Consider the following 20,752-nt stretch of genomic DNA (forward strand, 5'->3'; position numbering starts at 1 on the left):
AAATTCTGCTCTAGTCAAAGCAAGGCCTGGGCTTCATCTGACTCCTGCTGGTAATTTCAGGGGAAAATTGGTTCTGTTTTACTCACAACAGCAATGCTAAGAATGATAGCATGGATCTATGGGAATCTGGAAACACTACCTGTGCTGAATAAACCTTTACAGTTTCTTCCCACTCAGTGACAAGGTATCATTTAAAATTTTCATTTATTTGAAAGGCAGAGGCAGAGGCAGACTGACAGAGAGAGAAAGAGAGAGCTCTTCCACCCACTGGTTCACTCCCCAAATGCTTACATTAGCCAAGGCTCAGCCAGGATGCCAGAACACAAGCTATGTCTCCCCTCAAGCTGCATCTCCATTGTGGGTAGGAGGCACCCGACTACTTGAGCCACCATCTGCTGTCTCCCAGAGTGCACATTAGAAGGAAGCTGGAAGCAGAAGCAGAGCTGGGACTCAAACCCACACACTCAGTAAGTGGCATCTTAACCTCTGTGCTAAACACCCCCCACCCAGAATGTCATTCTAAATTATCAGCTTCCAAAATATATACTAAATCCTGATTAAAAAAAAAAGAGAGAGAAATCACATCTTTATTTCATCAATGAAGAAAGAACTCTTCTCAACTAGAAAGATTAAGGGATTTAAATAAAAAACAATGGCTGAGAGTTCCCTTTTCTTTAACTGAAGAAGACAAAATACAGGGCAGTGAGGATAGATAATACTTATTTAGGGCTTCCTCATATTCAAGAACCCTAAATCCAGGGGCTGGTGCCGTGGCTCACTTGGTTAATCCTCTGCCTGTGGTGCCGGCATCCCATAAGGGCCATAAGGGTGCCGGGTTCTAGTCCCAGTTGCTCCTCTTCCAGTCCAGCTCTCTGCTGTGGCCTGGGAAGGCAGTGGAGGATGGCCCAGGTGCTTGGGCCCTGCACCCGCATGGGAGACCAGGAGGAAGCACCTGATTCCTGTCTTCGGATCAGCGCAGCACGCCGGCCATACCAGCCATCTGGGGGGTGAACCAATGGAAGGAAGACTTTTCTCTTTGTCTAACTCTGCCTTTTTTTTTTTTTTTTTTAAAAAAAGACTCCCATCCCCTCAACACACAGACACAGAGAATTTCTCTTCTTCTTTGTGAGTCCTCATGGCTCATGGGCATCTCCCTTTCATTTTCTTTCTTTCTTTCCTTCCCTCCTGGGAGTTTTCCTTAACTAGAAATAGTACACAATCTAAGGGAAGGTTGTGGAATATGTATCTGGACAGGGATCAGAGTCAGACTCAGAGATCTTTTAATTGATCTTCCTGAGCCTCTTTATGTTACCAGTAGGAAACTGAGACCCAGAGCGGTGAAATACTCCACTCACTGCCATACCCACATCTGCCCCAAGGAGATCCTAAAGACTGTATACACGTCCTTTCCCATTCCAAAACACAAAACTCTGTATTTAAAAGGATAACTAACATTTATTTTCCTTTGAAATTTTAAAATGTTCTTAAATTTGTTCTCCTTTGAAATGTCTGTTAAACTGCCTTAAAGGTTTTTTGAAAGGCTAGGCCTCCTTCATTCCCTTAACATCAGAAGACCGTAGTTCAGATCCATTTCGTGTCGTGGTTTTTGCAGTTATAGTCAGGGTTACTAACTGGTTGGGAAGTAACAGAGAACCAAGAAAAATCTCTGGGAAGAGCCTCAGTAAATAAGTGACTTAATAAATAAATATTTACAGCTTCCTAAATATTTACCACACATATAAATGAACTGGAAGAAGAGCCAAGGGCTTCCTCACGCTCAAAGCGATCAAAATTAAATCCTGCAAATACAAAAACAAAAATACATAGACATGAAGAAATGTATTTGCACATACTTTTCATGGATCTTCAAGACTCGATGAACTATAGGAATCTCTCTTCCTTCTATCCTAAAAACAACAATTTCTCCCACTCGTATGGGATCTTCAACCCGATTTGTTAGGAACAGAAGATCTCCTCTATGAAATGCAGGCTCCATGCTGCCACTGGGAGGGGGAGAAGAACAGCATAAAGAACATGTGAGGTTACATTTACTTTCAAAATTAGATATTCAACAAAATAACTGCAAGTATCACCTAGAGTATACCTGACACCTCAACAACTGTACTGACATAATGCATATTATTCTCAAAATATGGTTTCTCCAGACTAATGATATACAATACAGGGTTCTTTAATTAGCTTTCAGTAACTAGTTCCATTTCAGGCATTACTATTCATAAAAGCTTAAATCTTTTTTTAAAATATTTATTGTATTTATTTGAAAGGCAGAATTAGAGAGAGGCAGAGAGAGGGAGAGAAGAGAGAGAGACAGAGAAGTCTTCCATCCGATGGTTTACTCCCCAGATAGGCATAACGGCCGGAGCTGTGCTGATCCAAAGCCAGGAACCAGGAGCTTCTTCCGGGTCTCCCATGCGGGTGCAGGGGCAAGGACTTGGGCCATTTTCTACTGCTTCCCAGGCCACAGCAGAGAACTAGATTGGAAGTGGGGCAGCTGGGACTTGAACCGGCGCCCATATGGAATACTGGCACTGTAGGTGACAGCTTTACCACTATGCCACAGCGTTGGCCCCAAGAAGCTTAAATCTTGAAAAGGGCAGTGTTACCAATTCCTTAACCTTTTAAAATTTCAAATGACAAACAGAATATAAAAGAATGAACTTTCAGAAAACACTGCCCTTATTCTCACTTTATCTGAACACACTAAACATATTCAAATATTCAAATGAGAACTGGATCATCTTCTGCCATTTATAAAGATACAGACCAAGATGACCTTATGAGTTCCATCCATTCAGAAGGAAAAACAGCTCACCAAGTCAAAGAACAGACAGCCATAGAGATAATGCTTGTGTTATCAATCTGCTTATTTATTTTTAAAAGAGAAACAAGAAAGAAAACCAAGGACTCAAGCAGAGATTTCTGCCTAACAATTTCAGAAACCAGAAAAAGATTTAGTCTTATGGTAATAAGTGAGATAAAGTCCTTACAGTGTCTTCTTACCTTTCACTTACTCTATACCAGTTTTAAGAAAATTCTAACATATTTACAGTGATTAGGAATCTCTTTTTTCCTTTTTTTAAAAAGATTTATTTTATTTATTTGAAATACAGACTTGGGGGGGGGGGGAGAGAAAGAGGTCTTCCATCCACCGATTCACTCCCCAAATGGTCACAACAGCCAGAGCTGGGCCGATCCAAAGCCAGGAGCCAGAAGCTTCTTCCCAGTCTCCCACATGGGTGCAGGGGCCCAAGGATTTGAGCCATCCTCTGCTGCTTTCCCAGGCCACAGCAGAGAGCTGGATCGGAAGCAGAACAGGGGGGACTTGAGCTGGTGTTCCAATATGAAATAGAGGTGTCCTAAGCAGCAGCCTAACCTGCTGCATCACAGGGCCTGCCCTGTACTTTCATTTTTTCAAATCAGTGACACTCTCTGTTCAAATGAAACCTTACCTGACAAGTACATAAATTAAACAGATAAGAGTTGAGTTGCTTTGGTGAATGACTCATTTTTACTGAGTACTGATATATGCAAAGTGCTATTCTGAGTATTTTTTCAAATAATCTTCAAAACAAGTCTATGATAGAGGTACTATTATTACTCCAACTAAGAGACAAGGAGACTAAAGTTCAGAAAGGCCTGAAGTTTATATCAATAAATCGATAAAGATGAGATCTGGACCCAGAGTGTCCAGCAGAATCCGCTCTCGTGGTGTCAAGGTGCCTCCAGGCCGCCTTGGAATCTCAAGGAGAGAACGCCATCCTCACATCTGCACTAATGGAAGATGGCTTCCGAAGACATGGAGGACAGAGACAACACTGACACACACTGCATCCACGGGTAAACTGAGAAAGAGGAGGGGGTGGATTGGGAGACCAGCTGGCCAGGTTATAACTGATCACTTGGCAACTACTGAAAGTGTTATAGAAAAGAGACAGACAAATGATATGGAGAGAAAAAAGATACACATAAAATATTAACTCAATTATGTAAAAAAAATACATGACAAGAGACTAAAATGTTAATGGCGATTGTATCTAGTAGTACGGGTGACCCAGTTTCATCTTGTTTTCTGGGTGTGTTTTCATCATTTCATATAATGAAAACCTACCAACTTTTTTATTTAATAAAAGCATTTCTTTAAAGGTCACTACAACAGGCCAGGCAGGAAAAGGTGAGGGCTTGAAATAGAATAGCAGGGAGAGCACTATAAAGGGACTGAACAGAGAAAGGGAAAATAACAAATTTGGTGGCAACTGGAGATGACAGAAGGGGAAATCAAGGATGACTCCTAGGTTTTTAACACTGGCGACTGAGCAGATGGTGGAGGCAGCCACAGAAATGGGCAAGAGAGGTTTTCAGAACAGGAGTTGGATTGCATGGTTATTATGCTGAGGCGGAGGATTAGCCTAGTGAGCCACGGCGCTGGCGACTTCAGTTTTATAAAGGAAAAAATACCAGAATGTTGCCTGAAGTGTCAGTTAATAAAATAAATAATATGAAAGTCCCAAAAGTGGGTTCTCAATTGGCCTGCATCCTCTGAGGCATATGCAGTTCCAGGTAAAAGCTGTATTCCTTGGAGTTACACAAAACCCTGTCCATGCAAAACCTATCCAATCACCCCACCACTTAAGGGGCCTTTCTCTAATGACCGCTCCTTCTGATCCTGACTAGATTCCCCTCTAACACAACCTGGCCTCTTTTCTTTATTCCACATGGCGACCAGAGAAGCTCAGGCTATAAATCGCCTAGCCACCAAACAATTCAGGGCAAACACCTCTTTTAAGTACCACCGATAGCACAGATTTCCTAGCTACAGAGGGCAGGACACTCTCAGCACCACCAGTGTTTTCAGTAGGTCCCCTGGTCTAAGCCGCACTTTAGAGGCCGGATATTCGTAAACATCTCTACTGTAGGAACTAAATCTGAAATAATCCCAGAACAATCTCCAAAAGCAGCCTCCCTAGGCCCCTCTTCTACACCTTCCACGCAGAGTGCCAATCATTGGCTTCTCCTCCTGTTAGTGTTTGAACGTGTCACAAATCGAAGCTCTGCACCAAATTCCAGACCATCTGGGATCACAGGGCCACACACTCTTAGAACTGCATCAGTCCTCTGATGACACCTAGTCTAGCTTTCATTTTATGGATGAGGAAACTATGGTTCAGTAAATAAATGACTTGCTCAAGGCTGTAGTTGGACAATGAAAGAAATAGAGATCCAAGTCTATATTCTCACAGTAGTATTAAAGCAATGTTAAATTACACCATCAAATGCTTTCCCAGTAGTAAAATCCACACATTTCTTTAGGTTCTAGAACTATAGCTGTGTTTGTTAATAAAAATAGAATTAAGGGACAGGTGTTGCAATGCAGTGGGTTAAGCTACCACTTGTAAAGCTGGCATCCCATATATGAGTAACAGTTTAAGTCCCAGCTACTCTGCTTCTAATTCAGCTTCCTGCTAACGTGGCTAGGAAGGCAGCAGAAGGTAGCCCGAGTAGTTGGGCCCTTGCCACCCAGTTGGGAGACCAAGATGGAGGTACTGAATCCTGCTTTCAGCCTGGCCCAGACCTGGTAATTGTAGCCATTTGGGCAGTGAACCAGTAGATGGAAGATCTTGACCTTTCTTTCCTTCTTGCTCTGTTGTTCTGCCTTTCAAATAAAATAAACCAATCTTTAAACAGACAAACAAAAACAAATAGAATTAAGATACAAGCATAAGTAAGAGTATAGGTCAGGTATAAATAAGAACTAGAGGGGCCGGTGCCGTGGCTCACTTGGTTAATCCTCCACCTGTGGCGCCGGCATCCCATATGGGCGCCGGGTTCTAATCCTGGTTGCTCCTCTTCCAGTCCAACTCTGCTGTGGCCCGGGAGGGCAGGTGGAGGATGGCCCAGGTGCTTGGGCCCCTGTACCCGCATGGGAGACCAGGAGAAGCACCTGGCTCCTGGCTTCAGATTGGCGCAGTGCCTACCATTGCGGCCATTTGGGGAGTGAACCAACGGAAGGAAAACCTTTCTCTCTGTCTCTCTCTCACTGTCTAACTCTATCTGTCAAATAAATAAATAAATAAATAAAACTAGAGCCCCAATACCTCTGACCACTTGCCCAAAGTACATCAGAATGTGACAATGAAAGAATCAAATTCTTTTTTTCTTTTTCTTTTTTTTTTTTTTTACAGGCAGAGTGGACAGTGAGAGAGAGAGACAGAGAGAAAGGTCTTCCTTTTTGCCATTGGTCCACCCTCCAATGGCCGCCACGGCTGGCCCGCTGCGGCCGGCGCACCGCGCTGATCCGAAGGAAGAGGGGCAACTGGGAAAGAATCCGGTGCCCCGACCGGGACTAGAACCCAGTGTGCCGGCGCCACTAGGTGGAGGATTAGCCTATTGAGCCGCGATGCTGGCAGAAAGAATCAAATTCATCTTGTTAAGACAAATATTAAGTGTTACCACCAAACTAAGTACATGAAGAGGGAGGGAGGAAACTTTGGAAGGCACCAATTGTGTCACAGGTGTATATTCATCTCCAAACTCATCAAGTTGCCTACATTAGTTTTTTGTGTTAATGACACCTCAATAAAGTAGTTAAGAAACACACATAATATACTACTATCTGGATCTAGATAACATTAATGATTCAATTCATACTATCTTTGTACTTTATTATCTCCACAAAGAATTTGAGATGGTTACAAAAATAAGCCTAAAATAAGACAGAACAATTTCAATTAAAACAGCAAGTGGTAACTCTCAAAAAAGGAGTTTCAAAATGAGATTCTAAAACCACTGAAAGGTATGAATGCAAAGACAGAGAAGGAATGTAGAAAAAAAAAATCAGTACTATTTGTCACATTAAGAGATGGCACTGGGGGCTGGTGCTGTTGTGCAGCAGGTTAAAGCCCTGGCCTAGCAATGCTGGCATCCCGTATGGGCACTGGTTCAAGTCCCAGCTGCTCCACTTCTGATCCAGCTCTGTTATGGCCTGGGAAAACAGTGGAGGTTGGCTCAAGTCCTTGGGCCCCTGCACCCACATGGGAGACCCAGAAGAAGGTCCTGGCCCCTGGCTTTGGATCAGCTCAGCTCCAGCTGTTGCGGCCATTCGGGAAGTAAACCAAGGGATGGAAGACCTCTCTCTGTCTCTACCTCTCTAACTCTTTCAAATAAATAAGATAAATCTTAAAAAAAAAAAAAAAAAGAGAGAGAGAGAGAGAGAGAGAGAGAGAGAGAGATGGCATTAAGGGGCCGGCACGGCCAGTGCTATGGCATACTGGGCTAAGCCACTGCCTGCAGTGCCAGCACCCAATATGGACACTGGTTCAAGTCCCAGCTGCTCCTCTTCCAACCATGCTCCCTGCTGTGGCCTGGGAAAGCAGTAGAAGGTGGCTCAAGTCCTTGGGCCCCTGCACCTGCGTGGGAGATCTAGAAGAAGCTCCTGGCTCCTGGCTTCAGATCAGCCCAGCTCCGGCCACTGTGGCTATTTGGGGAATGAACCAGGGGATAAAAGACCTCGCTCTCTCTGCCTCTGCCTCTCTGCCTGTAACTCTACTTCTCAAATAAATGAATAAATCCTAAAAAAAAAAAAAAAAAAAGAGAGAGAGAGAGAGAGAGAGAGAGAGAGAGAGAGAGATGGCATTAGCAACTTCAAAATTCCTGAGGCCTAGTTTAGAAGTGATGTTTGAGGGTCAGCGGAAAACATGGACGTAATCAGTGATGCTCTGCACTGACACTGAGAACACGGAAGTTCTATAAAAATCTAAGGAACAAATGGCAAAACATCAGGCCTGACCCACTGAGCGAAGAAGCTAAGAGGACAAAAGAATTTCAGGGAACTAACGCCCACTGAGTAGTAGCCAGTTCACGGAAAGGTCCCAGGCGCTTCGTGGTTCTGAGTGGTAATCATGACAAGTGAGAATTTCTTACAGCTGAGATACAGTCACTAATTTTCTTCCAGGCTCTTCAGGGGAAGGGTAGTTTCTAAGAGACTGATAACCAGTTTTCAATATCTCAATTCTTCTCCCAGATAATGCCATGCAATTCCATGCCTTGAAAAGAAAAATTAACTGTTACCTGAGCACCACTACAATCGGACTTTCACTTCCAGTTATTACCATCAACCCCTTCCAGATCATTAGTGCCGAGGAGACAATCATTCCAAAATTTAGGACTTGGTAATAGAGCTGTAAGAACAAGAGAGAAGAGATCAGACCCACCGTGCTCTCCACTGAGGGAAGCAACGGAGTAAACCCAGAAGCTTCAAGCAGTCCTACCAGGGCAGCTGAAGTTCTGGGCACTCTCTAAAATCCCGCAATAACTACACCGCCGGTGACCCCAAACAGGCCCCCACTCCTGTTTGTTAAAACACCAGTTACATTTGCCTACTAACATCATATTGCCAGAATCTTTGCACAATTTATTTCATTTCATAGCTATTCAGTTTAGGTTCAATCACATTCCAGTCACATACCAGCCAAGGCTAATATCCCTCTGCTTCTTATTTCCTAGGCATTTATCCCTTGACAACCACGGCAGAGTCAAGAACACTTAACTCTCTCCCCTCATTTTACAGTGTGAGGGAACCAAGAAGAGACTTTGCCAAACTGTCACAGCCTGTCAGTCACACAGTCAGGACCTGAAGGTCAGCCTTCTGTCTTACTAAATTTCCACTAGTCCACAAACTCTAACATCCCATGACTCGAATTAAGCAGATACAACACTATGAAGGCGTTTCAAGCAAGGGAAATAATGTGAGCTAACTGTGCTGGGCCGTGGCTTTTTGGAAACTGGGTAAAACAGAGGATGACCAGACACCAAGACAAACAGTTCAAAGAATGAACTGGCCAGTGCCGCGGCTCAATAGGCTAATCCTCCGCCTTGCGGCGCCAGCATACTGGGTTCAAGTCCTGGTCGGGGCGCTGGATTCTGTCCCGGTTGCTCCTCTTCCAGGCCAGCTCTCTGCTGTGGCCCGGGAGTGCAGTGGAGGATGGCCCAAGTGCTTAGGCCCTGCACCCACATGGGAGATGAGGAGAAGCACCTGGCTCCTGCCTTTGGCCACAGCGGCCATTGGAGGGTGAACCAACGGCAAAGGAAGACCTTTTTCTCTATCTCTCTCTCTCACTGTCCACTCTGCCTGTCAAAAACAAACAAACAAACAAGAAAGAGAATAAAGAGACAATGCTGCACAGTACTGGGAAAAATCTGAATAAGCATTTTAGGTCAAATTATCAATAATTCTAAATGTAGGACTGAAAATACGAGCTTGAAAAATTCATAATACACATTAAAGTACAAAAACAAAAGTTTCAAAAATATGCATAAACAGCTGGCGTTGTAGTATGGCAGGTAAAGCCACTGCTTGCAACACCAGCATCCCATTAGGGCGCTGGGTGAGTCCTAGCTACCTCCACTTCCAATTCAGCTCCTCGCTAATGGCCTGGAAAAGCAGAGGAAGACGGCCCAAGTGGTTGAGCTCCTGCACCCGCATGTTAGACCCAGATGAAGCTCCTAGCTCCTGGCTTTGGCCTGGACCAGCCCAGGCTCTTGTGGCCATCTGGACAGTGAACCAGCAGATGGGAAGATTCTCTTTGACTCTCCCTCCCTCTCTTTAACTCTTTCAAATAAATAAATAAATCCTTTTTTTTAAATGCACAACTTAAGTTCATATTTATTTTAATTTTTCATTTTGTTTGAAAGGTGGTGACAGTGTGAGCGAGAGAAACAGAGAAACAGATCTTCCATCTGCTGGTTCACTCCCCAAATGCCTGCAGCAAGCTGGGGCTGGGCCAGAAAAAAGCTAGGAGCCTCTCGGAACTTCATCTGGGTCACCCACACCAGTGGCAAGGACCTGAATACTTGAGCCGTCACCTGCTGCCTCCCGGCCGTGCATTAGCACAAAGCTGGATCAGACACAGAGGGACCAAGATTCAAAGCAGGCACTCCAATATGGGATGTGGGAGTCCCAAGCAGAGATTTAACTACTGTACCAAAAATCCATGTCCCACTTTTGTTACTTTAAAAAAAATAAACATGCAGAGGACATTCTACAAGACAACTGTTTTAGTCTTCAAAAATTCAATGTCATGGAAGACTGTACTAGGTTAAAAAGAACTAAAGACACATACAGGAATCAAATGTAATACATACACTCAATTGAATATTTGTTAAAAAAAACATATTGAAAAATACCAACCAAAAGACATTTTGAGGTCAACTGGGGAGTTCCAAATATGACTTGAATATAAATGATACTAGAAAATCAATGCAAATTTTCTTAGGTGTGATAAAGGTATGTACAGCGGTAATGTAGGCACCATACTCTATTTCAATAGTTAGCTAGAGTTGTAGTCAGGAGTGAATTGTTGTATTTCAGATTTCAGAGTATTTCAGAATACAGGTTTTTGGATTTTTTTTTTTAAAGATTTATTTATTTATTTGAAAGTCAGAGTTACAGAGAGAGAGGAGAGGCAGAGAGAGAGAGAGAGAAAGAGAGAGATCTTCCATCCAATGGCCCACTCCCCAATTGACCACAAAGACTGGAGCTGCGGTGATTCGAAGCCAGGAGCCAACAGCCTCCTCCTGGTCTCCCATGCGGGTGCAGGGGCCCAAGCACTTGGGCCATCTTCCACTGGTTTCCCAGGCCATAGCAGAGAGCTGGATCACAAGAGGAGCAGCCGGGACTCGAACCGGCGCCCACATGGGATGCCAGCACTTCAGGCCAGGGCGCCAACCCACTTCGCCACAGCGCAGGCCCCTAGGTTTTTGGATTTGAGATATTTAACTTCTGCTATCCATTTTCAAATGATTAAAAAATTATACATATATATGCATATACAAAAAATCTACAGAACAAATATGGCAACATGTTAATTAACAGTTTAAATCTGTGTAGCAGTTGATAGGTGTGCTCATTGTACTACTTTTACAATTTTTTTTAAAGATTAATTTATTTGAAAAGCAGAGATACAGAGAGAGAAGGAAAGAGAGAGAATGAGAGACTGAGACCTTCCATCTGTTGGTTCACTTCCTAAATGGCCACAACAGCCAGGGCTGGCTAGGCTGATGCCAGGAGGCAGGGGCTTCATCCAGGTCTCCCATGTGCGGGCAACAGCCCATGGACTTTGGCCATCTTTCACTGCTTTCCCAGGAGCATTAGCAGGGAGCTGGGTCATTAGTGGAGCAGCCAGGACTCCAACTGGTACCCATATAGGATGCTGGCACTGCAGGTAGAGGCTTAACCTCCGCCACAGTGCTGGCCCCTCAATTTTTCTTAAATATTGAAAAAATGTACAGTAAAATGGAAGGAACTAAATATGTTGGTAGTTACATCTTGGGATATAATATTAAGAAATTTTATTAACTTTTTATCCTTATTTTTAACATTTTTCCTCTTTAAATCAATGTTTATTTCTATCAAGATATTATACTCATATATATACAAGAGATATATAATAAAAAACAGCAATATTCTAGCCATAGCATACCATCTACAGCAAATGTCTTTATATATTTTATGGCTTCTGGTATCTACATTCCTCCTTCTAATTGTGGGGTGGGTGTTTAAGCTTAATGGTTAATATGCCAATGGGGACTCCTGCATCCCATAAAGTGCCTGGGTTCGAGTCCCAGCTACACTCCTGACTCCAGCTTCCTGCTAAGGCATACCTTGGCTCAGCCCTAGCCACTGCAAGAATTTGGGGAGTGAACCGCTGGATGGGAGCCCTCTTGTCTCTCTACCTCGCCAACAACTTTTTGAAAACCAATTGTTTCTCGTTTTATAGTAGGTAGTTAACAGACGATGTTTAGCATTTATGAGGAATTCAGCTCTCTTATGCCATTTTCTGTTTTTTCTCTAGAACTATCTATTTTTCCTGCCTAGTGGAAAATTTCAAGATTTATCTTCTTACAAACTCATGGTTAATTTCTGGCAGGGTACATAACAAACTGGAGACAGCCTCTTGAGGAGGAAAGAGATGGTGGGGGAGAAGGAAAATACTTTACAATATATACACGCTTTCTATTTTTTAAGCTTTTGCTATACACAAGCAACATCTTTTTTTTTTTTTTTTTTTTTCAAACTGTCTCAGCTTATTTTCCAAAGTCTATGCTAGCGGCCAGAAAACTATTTTTCTGGCATTCCAGTGAAACATCATGTACTGTACCAAGGTTAAGTGTCCTCTACAAGGGGAAAACTTTCTAGGAGGCACTTGGAAACATCTGCTGTCCTTTGGAGTAACAGTAACATGAGGACATGGGTAATCTGAAACATTCCCATTTACAGGTGAGGAAAGGGAGGCTAAAATATGTGTTTATGTTTATTTCCTTATTGTCATTTGATTTCAGAGAGACAGGAAGACAGAAATCTTCCATCTGCTGGTTCATTTCTCTGAGTTTGTGCAAAAGCCTGCGCTGGGCCAGGATGAAGCCAGGAGCCCAGAATGCCATCTGGGTCTCCCATGTGCATGGCAAGGACCCAAGCACTGGAGTCACTCATTACTTGCTGCCTCCCAAGGTATGCATTAGCAGGAAGTTGGATTGGAAAGAGATGCTGGCACTCAGAATACATGATGTGAGCGTCCCAAGCAGCAACTTACACTTGCTGTAACTTAAGCCGCTGTGCCAAATGCTTGCCCCAAGATGACCGCTTAAAAAACAAAACAAAAAACTTTATTCAATGTAAAGGCAGGATTACAGAGAATCACTCATACATACACACACACACACACACACAGAGGTATCTTCAGTCTGCTGATTAACTCCCCAAATGTCCACAATGCCAAAGTTGGGCCAAGCCAAAGCCAGGGGCCCAGAACTCCATCCGGGTCTCCCACGAGGGTGGCAGGGGCCCAAGTATTTGGATCATCTTTCGCTGTTTTCCCGGGAGCCATCAGCAGGGAGCTGGATTGGAAGTGAAGAAACCAGTGCTCACTCATGGAATTCTAGCGTTGCAAGAGGCTGCCTAACTCAATACTGGCCCCAGTGGTAGCTTTTTTTTTTTTTTTTTTTTTTTTTACTTTTATTCAAGATTTTATTTATTTGAGAGATAAAGTTACAGACAGAGAGAGGGAGAGAGAGAGAAAGGTTTTCCATCCATTGGTTTACTCCTCAAATGGCTGCAATGGCCAGAGCTGAGCCACTCTGAAGCCAGGAGCTTCTTCAGGGTCTCCCATGCAACTGCAAAGGACCAAGCACTTGGGCCATCTTCCATTGCTTTCTCAGGCCAACAGAGAGCTGGATCAGAAGAGAAGCATCCAGGACAAGAACCGGTGCCCATATGGGATGCTGCTGCTGCAGGCGGAAGCTTAGCCTGCTAGCCACAGCGCTGGCACCCAATGGTAGCTTTTTAAAAGACAAAAATGGGGGGAAGGGCCGGAATATGGTGTAGCAGGTTAAGTCACCATCTGCAACATAGGCATCCCGTATGAGTGCCAGTTCAAGTCCAGGCTGCTTCACTTCAGATCCAGCCCCCTAGTCATGTGCCTGGGAAAGCAGTGGAAAACGGCCCAAGAGCTTGGGCCCCTACACCCCTGTGAGACCCAGATGAAGCTCCCAGTTCTGGCCCAGCCCTGGCCATTGCAGCCATGTGGGGAGTCAATCAGAGAAAGTCAGATCACTCTCTGTGTAATTCTGATGTTCAAATAAAAAAATTAATCTTCAAAACAAAAAGACAAACATGGTCATTTTATTCAGACGACTAAGTTGAGGAAGTAAACCAGGGGATGACAAAGCAGGACAACTAGCTTTAAAGAAGTGATCAGGGTCAGTGTTGTGGCACACGAGGTGAAGCAGCCCCTGTAACACTGGCATCCCAGATCACAGTGTCAGTTCCAGTCCTGGCTGCCCTGCTTCCAGTTTAGCTTCCTGCTAATGCCAAGTGGGAGGGCAGCAGATGACAGCCCAAGTACTTGGGCTCCTGTCACCCATGTGGGAGGTCTGGAGGGAGTCTTGGGATCCTGGCTTTGGCCTGGCACAGACCTAGCTGTTGTGTTCATCTGGGGAATGAACTAGCAGACGAAAGATGTCTTTGTCTTTCCCTCTCTCTGTGCTACTTTGCCTTTCAAATAAATAAATAACTCTTTTAAAAAATAACAACAACAACAAAAAAAGACAAAACAAAACAAAAACACCTACAGTACTGGTTAGGTCAATGGACTATAGGCCTCAATCCAGAATCTGAGGGAGAGGCTGCTGGATTCCACAAAAATTAGTTTCACCATCTCTTCTCTAAAACCCCTGGGGAGGGAGTCGGATGTGTTTCAGAACTCAGAACTGGCCAGATTTTGAAAAGGTAGTATCTGCACGTACCATCTGCACAAAATGCAGAGTCTACAACAAGATTTCACAAATGTATCAAGATTTACACAGTAAAATGTAAAAATTCACACTGAAACAAATAACTAAAAGTAGCAACATACCAATCAGTTCAAGCTTGTTTTTGCTAAGGAAAAATCCTCCATTTTCAGAAGGGCTAAGACTGTCAGAACAAGCACCTAACATGATATCTAATAAGATAATTTCCCTTTGAAAGAAAAATAAGCAACTTGGAACCTGATCTCCTCCACCTCTGCAAGGCCACTCCTCTCCCTCACACAACAGCACCTTCACCTCAGAGCCACACTGTGAAAGCTGCCTCACCATCAAGATCCTGCTCTTTGTTTTTATGAGAAAGAGGGTCAAAGTCCCTGAGAGTGTGTGTGCCTGGTATGTGCCCCCTGCACGGGAGCGCCAAGTCAGTGTGCAGGCCAAAACTCAGACAGAGGCAAACGATTTGCTGAAGGAAACACCCGACCCAGGTAAGTTTCCAAGCTGTCGCTCTCCTCCCTTTGTTCTCTCCCCTCTTTTTGCTGCCACCAACCTTTACTCAAAAGTCAAACACGTGGCTCCACAGGCCCTGCTTTCCTCACCACTGCACTTGAACGCGCTCCCTTCCTAGTACCGGCAGAAACCAAGTGGCAGTGACCTAACCTTCTCATGCCACTTGGAAACATCAAGCTAATTATTAATAAGACATTGTGACATATGTAGAATAATAACCACAGAACTGAATGCCCTATTATTTTTTTCTAATAAGTGACCAGAACAGCTTATTGCTCAATGCTCTAGGTGAAACTAGAAAAGAATGCTATTAAAATCAACAAAAGTGCTATATAATACCTCTAAATAGGTATTGTGTGGAGATCTGAATACTAGCTGTGCGGTTTTCATTTTTAGGAAATAATGTGTGGAACCCTCCCGCAAAAGTCCTGTGACTAGAACAGTCTACAGGACAGCTGATAGTTCACTCTAATATATACATACACTCTTTTTTTTTTTTTTTTTTTTTTTTGATAGGCAGAGTTACAGACAGTGAGACACAGAGAGAGAGACAGAGAGAAAGGTCTTCCTTCCATTGGTTCACTCCCCACATGGCTGCCATGGCCAGCGCTGCACCGATCCGAAGCCAGGAGGCAAGCGCTTCCTCCTGGTCTCCCATGGGTTGCAGGGCCCAAGCACTTGGGGCCATCCTCCACTGCACTCCCGGGCCACAGCAGAGAGCTGGCCTGGAAGAGGGGCAACCGGGACAGAATCCGGCGCCCATATAGGATGCCGGCACCACAGGCGGAGGATTAACCAAGTGAGCCATGGCGCCGGCCCACATACACTCTAATATATACATACACAAAGACGTGCGTGTGTGTATATGTGTATAAAAGAAATTCATACAAATATATAAAAGAAATTAAGAAAAAGGCTGGGACATAAAATTCACCAAAGTAAAAGCTGATACTTCAGTAACTTTAAATACAGTAATTTAACATGCTACAATCTAGAGGCTATACCCTGGCAATACCTATTACAGTTGTCAACTATTGTTTCTTACTCTTGTTTGTTTCCAGTTTTTACAAGACATATTCAATGGTCTACACATGATATTTCATAGCAATCAGACTGCCACCAATTTTAAGCAAAGACGGTAGTGACCACGGAAGAGAAACTGTGTTATAAAGCCACAAAACAGCAGCTGGCCTAAATCTTAAATTCCATTTATCTGAAGACTTATCAGCCCATAACCACAGTTCCCTCCCTTTCTAACTCCGGGGAGGAGGAGGGGCAGTGAGAGGCTGGTATCAGACCAGCTAGAAGTAAAGCTGGGCTGGATGTCTGGCACTGAGGCAGGCGTCTGGTGCGGCAGTCAGGGCCCCTGCATACCACACCAGATCGCCTGCGCTCAATCCTGGCTCTGCCTCTGCCTGCAGCTTCCTGCTGGTGGGTACCCTGGGAGGCAGCGGTACAAGTACTTGGGTCCCTGCCACCCACATGGGAGGCGCAGAATGAGTTCTGAGCTCCTGGCTTCGGCGTTGCTGAGCCCCGGCTGTTGCAGGCATTTGCAGGGCGAACAGCAGGGAGAAGACCTTTTTGGTGTATCAATCTATGTCTCTCTCTTTTCCAAATAGCTAATAGATAAAAAAAAAAAAAAACCTGATGACACTGGAAAAACTGAACTACATTCAGAATAGATACTTTTACTGTGGCCCAATAAAGTCAGTGAAGGCTCCAGTATGAATCTTAAATGGTAAGACAAAATTCTTAACAGTCTAAATGGGCATAATATCAGTAATAAACAAATTTCATTTTAAAACATCTGTTCAACCTTTTAAAAGTCTGACTAATGGGACCAGTGTTGTGGAGCAGGGGGTTAGGCCACGGCCTGCAATGCCAGCATCCTAAATGGGCACCAGTTCAAGCCCTGGATGGTCCTCTTCCGATTCCGCTCTCTACTAACACACCTGGGAAAACAGCAGCAGATGGCCCAGGTCCTTCGGCCCCATTCCCATGTGGGAGACCCAGATGAAGCTCCTGGCTCCTGGCTCCAGCTTGGCCCAGCCACAGTTGTTGTGGCCATTTGGGGAGTGAACCAGCAGATGAAAAGATCCCCAAACCTCTGTAAATCTGCCTTTCAAAAAATAAATCTTTAAAAACATATATATATATATATTTTTTTTAAAGGACCAAATTGCTTCCAAGTAACTTGTCTGCATCCCGGAATATTCCTACAAATACAAAAATAACCAGCACCCAGAAAGGTAAAACTTACCAAGTCTGGTAGTCAATAAAAATTTACCATACATGAAAAGAGGCAAAACAGTATGACATAATGAGAAAAATCAATAAACAGAAACAGATTCAGAAATGTTAGAGATGACAAGATTAGCAGACAAAGAAACAGAATAATACATTAAAGAAGAGACATGTTCAGCCTAGAGACTGATATCTGTGTTCCATAAATGGAGTACCTGGGTTCAATTCCCAGTTTTGGCTCTGGCTCCTGACTTCAGCTTCTTGCTAATGCAAAAAATGGTGATGGCTCAAGTAACTGGGACCCTGCCATCCACGCAGGAGGCTTGCTGAGTAAAGCAGCAGATAGAAGTGCATGCTCGCTTGTTCACTCTGTATGTGTGTGTGTGTATGCCTCTCAAATAATTTTTTAATCAGAAAAAATAAATAAGGGGCCAGTGTTGTGGCATAGAGTTAAGATGACAATATTGGCATTCTGTATGGGTACCCATTCAAATCCTGGCTGCTTCATTTCCAATCCAGTTCCCTGCTAATGTAACTGGGAAAGCAGTGGAAGATGGCCCGAGTATTTGGGCCCCTACACCCACATGGGAAACTGGATGGAGTTCTTTCTAGGCTCCTGGCTTGAGCCTGGTCCAGTCCCAGTCTTTTGTGGCCATCTGGGGAGTGAACCAGTAGATGCAAGATCTCTCTCTCTGTTTCTTCCTCTCTCTTTGTAACTCTGCCTCTCAAACAAATAAATCTTTGGTTTTTTTTTTCCAGGAGAAAAAAGTGAACAATAAAAAAAAAATCAAATCAATGAAACCAAAATTGGTTAAGAAGATCAACAGCCAGACTAACCAGGTGGAAAAAAAGAGAAAAAATATGAATTATCAGTATCAACAAAGGACTGGGAGAACTGACATCACTAAATAGTCTACAAAGATTATGAGTAATAAACAAGTATCATAAATACCTTTAAATCTAATGTTACAGAAATGAAGAGATACAAACTACCAAAATTCATTCAAAAAGAAAGACAACTTGAACAGATCTACAACTATTAAATACATTTCTTTTTGAAGTGTGTGTTTATTTGAAATGCAGAGCAGAGAGAGAGAAATCCTTCCATTCACTGGTTTACCACCCAAATGCCCACACTGGCTGGGTTAGGTCAAAGTCAGGAACTACATTCAGGTCTCTCAGGTGGGCCACATGACCAGCTGCCTTCAAAAGTGCACATTAACAGGAACCAGACTGGAAGTGGAGACAGGACTCTGTCTCAGGCCCTCTGATACGGGATGTGGGCACCCCAAGTGGAAGCCTTACCTTCTGCATCACAACACTTGCCCCATATTACATAAATTGAATTTATGGTTTAAAAATCTTTCTACAGGGGCCAGCACTGTGGCACAGCGGGTTAACGCCCTGGCCTGAAGCACCAGCATCCCATATGGGTGCCGGTTCTAGTCCCGGCTGCTCCTCTTCTGATTCAGCTCTCTGCTATGGCTTAGGAAAGCAGCAGAAGATGGCCCAAGTCCTTGGGCCCCTGCACCCAGGTGGCAGACCCAGAAGAAGCTCCTGGCTCCTGGCTTCAGATCGGTGCAGCTCTGGCCATTGCAGCCATCTGGGGAGTGAACCAGCAGATGGAAGACCTCTCTCTCTGTCTCTACCTTTCTCTGTAACTCTTTCAAATAAATATAATAAATCTTAAAAAAAAAATCTTTCTACAAGGAAAACTCCAGGTTCCGATGGCATTCACTGATAACTTCTACCAGGCATTTAAGAAAAAAGTCATAATAATTCTATACTAATTCTTCCAGAAAACTGCATAAAAGGAAATAGTTGCCAACTTATTCTATTTATGTAAACCAATTTTCAGCCAGTTTTGATTAGGCCTCCACACCTAGTGAAAACTGTTTATCACTGGGCCACATGATCCACAAGTTTTCATGGTGGCTGACTTGTCTGACAGACAGGAATGTCCCCAGTACCTGTCGTTGTTCCCTAAAGGTGAATGCCAGCAGAGACTTCTGGGATCTGGGGCAAAGCTGTGCTGTCCTTTGGAGAAGTGTTCCCCTCTTGAGTAACAGCATCTAGCTTGCTTCTGAGTTCTAACAGAGATCAATCACTTGACCCCGGGCCCCCAAGCTACCATGCGATCTCAACTTCCCGGAATGAAGTGGACACTGTTAGATCCATGGATTCATGACCTCGGCACGCACAGTAAGTCCTCCACCCACAGGGAGAGGTGGTACGTGCGAGACTGAGCTCGAGCACATCCTGCAGACGAGTGTGAGCAAGTGACTCACAGCTCCTCATCCTGCAGTCACGGCCTCATGAGGAGCTCCCTACGAACCAGCTCACCAACAAAGGCTTTGGGCCTGGTTTTTAAAGGGTCCTCCATCAACCATCAAGCTAAGCAGTCTGGATGCCAGAGACTTGGATGCAGCTCTCCAAACAGGTATACAGAACGTGACGACGACTGTGCCCAACGCAAATGCTCACCAAGGGTAGATAAAATGACCTCTTCTGTGGATGCCTGTCAGCCTCCTTCCGGAGCCTCCTGTCTTGCCCCACAGACACATGAGCACAGGGGTTGGTAGCAGCCAAGGTGAGGTTAGCAACATGGACTTCCCCTCACCCAGATCAATTAGGTTCCAGCCGACGCTAATCCTAACCTGCCAACAGGAGAAAACCGACACTGTGTCATGCCCCACAGCAGGCCGATGATGCTGGATCACTTCCAACACGGAAGCAGTACTAACTCCTTCCTGCCAGACTAGACCCTGGATGCGGAGCAATCTTCCTCAGCCTTCCCATGGCCTTACAGATGCCTTATTGAGTATCACAGTATCCCACACAAATTGCTTCTGTCTAGAGAATGTATTTTATGGCAACCAAAATATAACAAAATTCCCTGCTCTTACTGCATCCCCCATCACTCAGAAGTAGCTGGCCTGAGAGAACGTGGAATGTTAGAGCAGTTATCAATTTGTCTCAACTCTAAATCCACCCTCTTTTGTGTTACTGAGGCCTATAAATACTTCTCCTTGGCCGGCAGGCTTAATGACGTTAGGTTTTCTTAAAGAAGGGTGCTGAAGGGACACTGCCAAGAGACAACAGGAGGGGCTTCTGATTCCAACATGCTGTGTTCCACACAGGAGTCGGCATGCAGCAGGCCGCGCAGTGCTCACCTCCATAACCATCGCAGACTGGCTCCAGCCTACACCCTCCCTCTGGCCAAGTCCTCAGCCTTCCAATGGGCCATTACTACTCTGGCAAACAACACCGTATCAACAGGCGCCAACCACGTGGCAGTCACTCCCTCTCCACGGTGACTCTCAGGCAGTGTTGTGCAGTTGGCAGGAGGTGCAGTCCTTGTCACACTCATCTGGGAAGTGGCAGTTATCTTCTGGACCCTCTTCAGGGTGCTCTTTTACCTCTCTTAGTAGTTAAGTGTCTTTTGCTTATTCACTCTCCAAAGGTCCACAATGGCCCATGGCCGGGACTAAACCTGGGAGGCAGGTAATCAAGCCAGGTCTCCCACATGAGTACCAGGAACCCAATCTCTTGGGCTTCCAAAGATCTGCACTAGCAAGAAGTTGGAGCCAGAGCCAGAACTATGAATTAAATCCAAGCACCATAATGGTGGGATGTGAGTGTTTTAACCACTAGTCCAAAAACCTGCCCATTAACGATTCTT

The 20,752-nt window shown here is 44.4% G+C and overlaps 1 protein-coding gene across 4 annotated transcripts in view; it reads right to left on the bottom strand.

The window, feature by feature from the left end:
- SEC11A (SEC11 homolog A, signal peptidase complex subunit) overlaps positions 1-20,752 on the bottom strand; it is an 82,112-nt gene that overhangs the window by 13,008 nt on the left and 48,352 nt on the right. For 3 of the 4 annotated variants that reach the window (XM_051834268.2, XM_017337548.3, XM_008275309.4), the window contains exons 2-3: positions 8,086-8,195; positions 1,854-2,003 (exon numbers count right to left, since the gene is read on the bottom strand). In XM_051834268.2, the coding sequence (XP_051690228.1) occupies positions 1,854-2,003; positions 8,086-8,168 (233 nt within the window). In that variant the 5' untranslated portion in view covers positions 8,169-8,195. The remainder of the gene's footprint in view (positions 1-1,853; positions 2,004-8,085; positions 8,196-20,752) is intronic. The other variant, XM_008275310.4, reaches the window with a different exon arrangement.

This window comes from Oryctolagus cuniculus, chromosome 12 (assembly GCF_964237555.1).
Source record: "Oryctolagus cuniculus chromosome 12, mOryCun1.1, whole genome shotgun sequence".
NCBI classification, from domain to species: Eukaryota; Metazoa; Chordata; class Mammalia; order Lagomorpha; family Leporidae; genus Oryctolagus; species Oryctolagus cuniculus.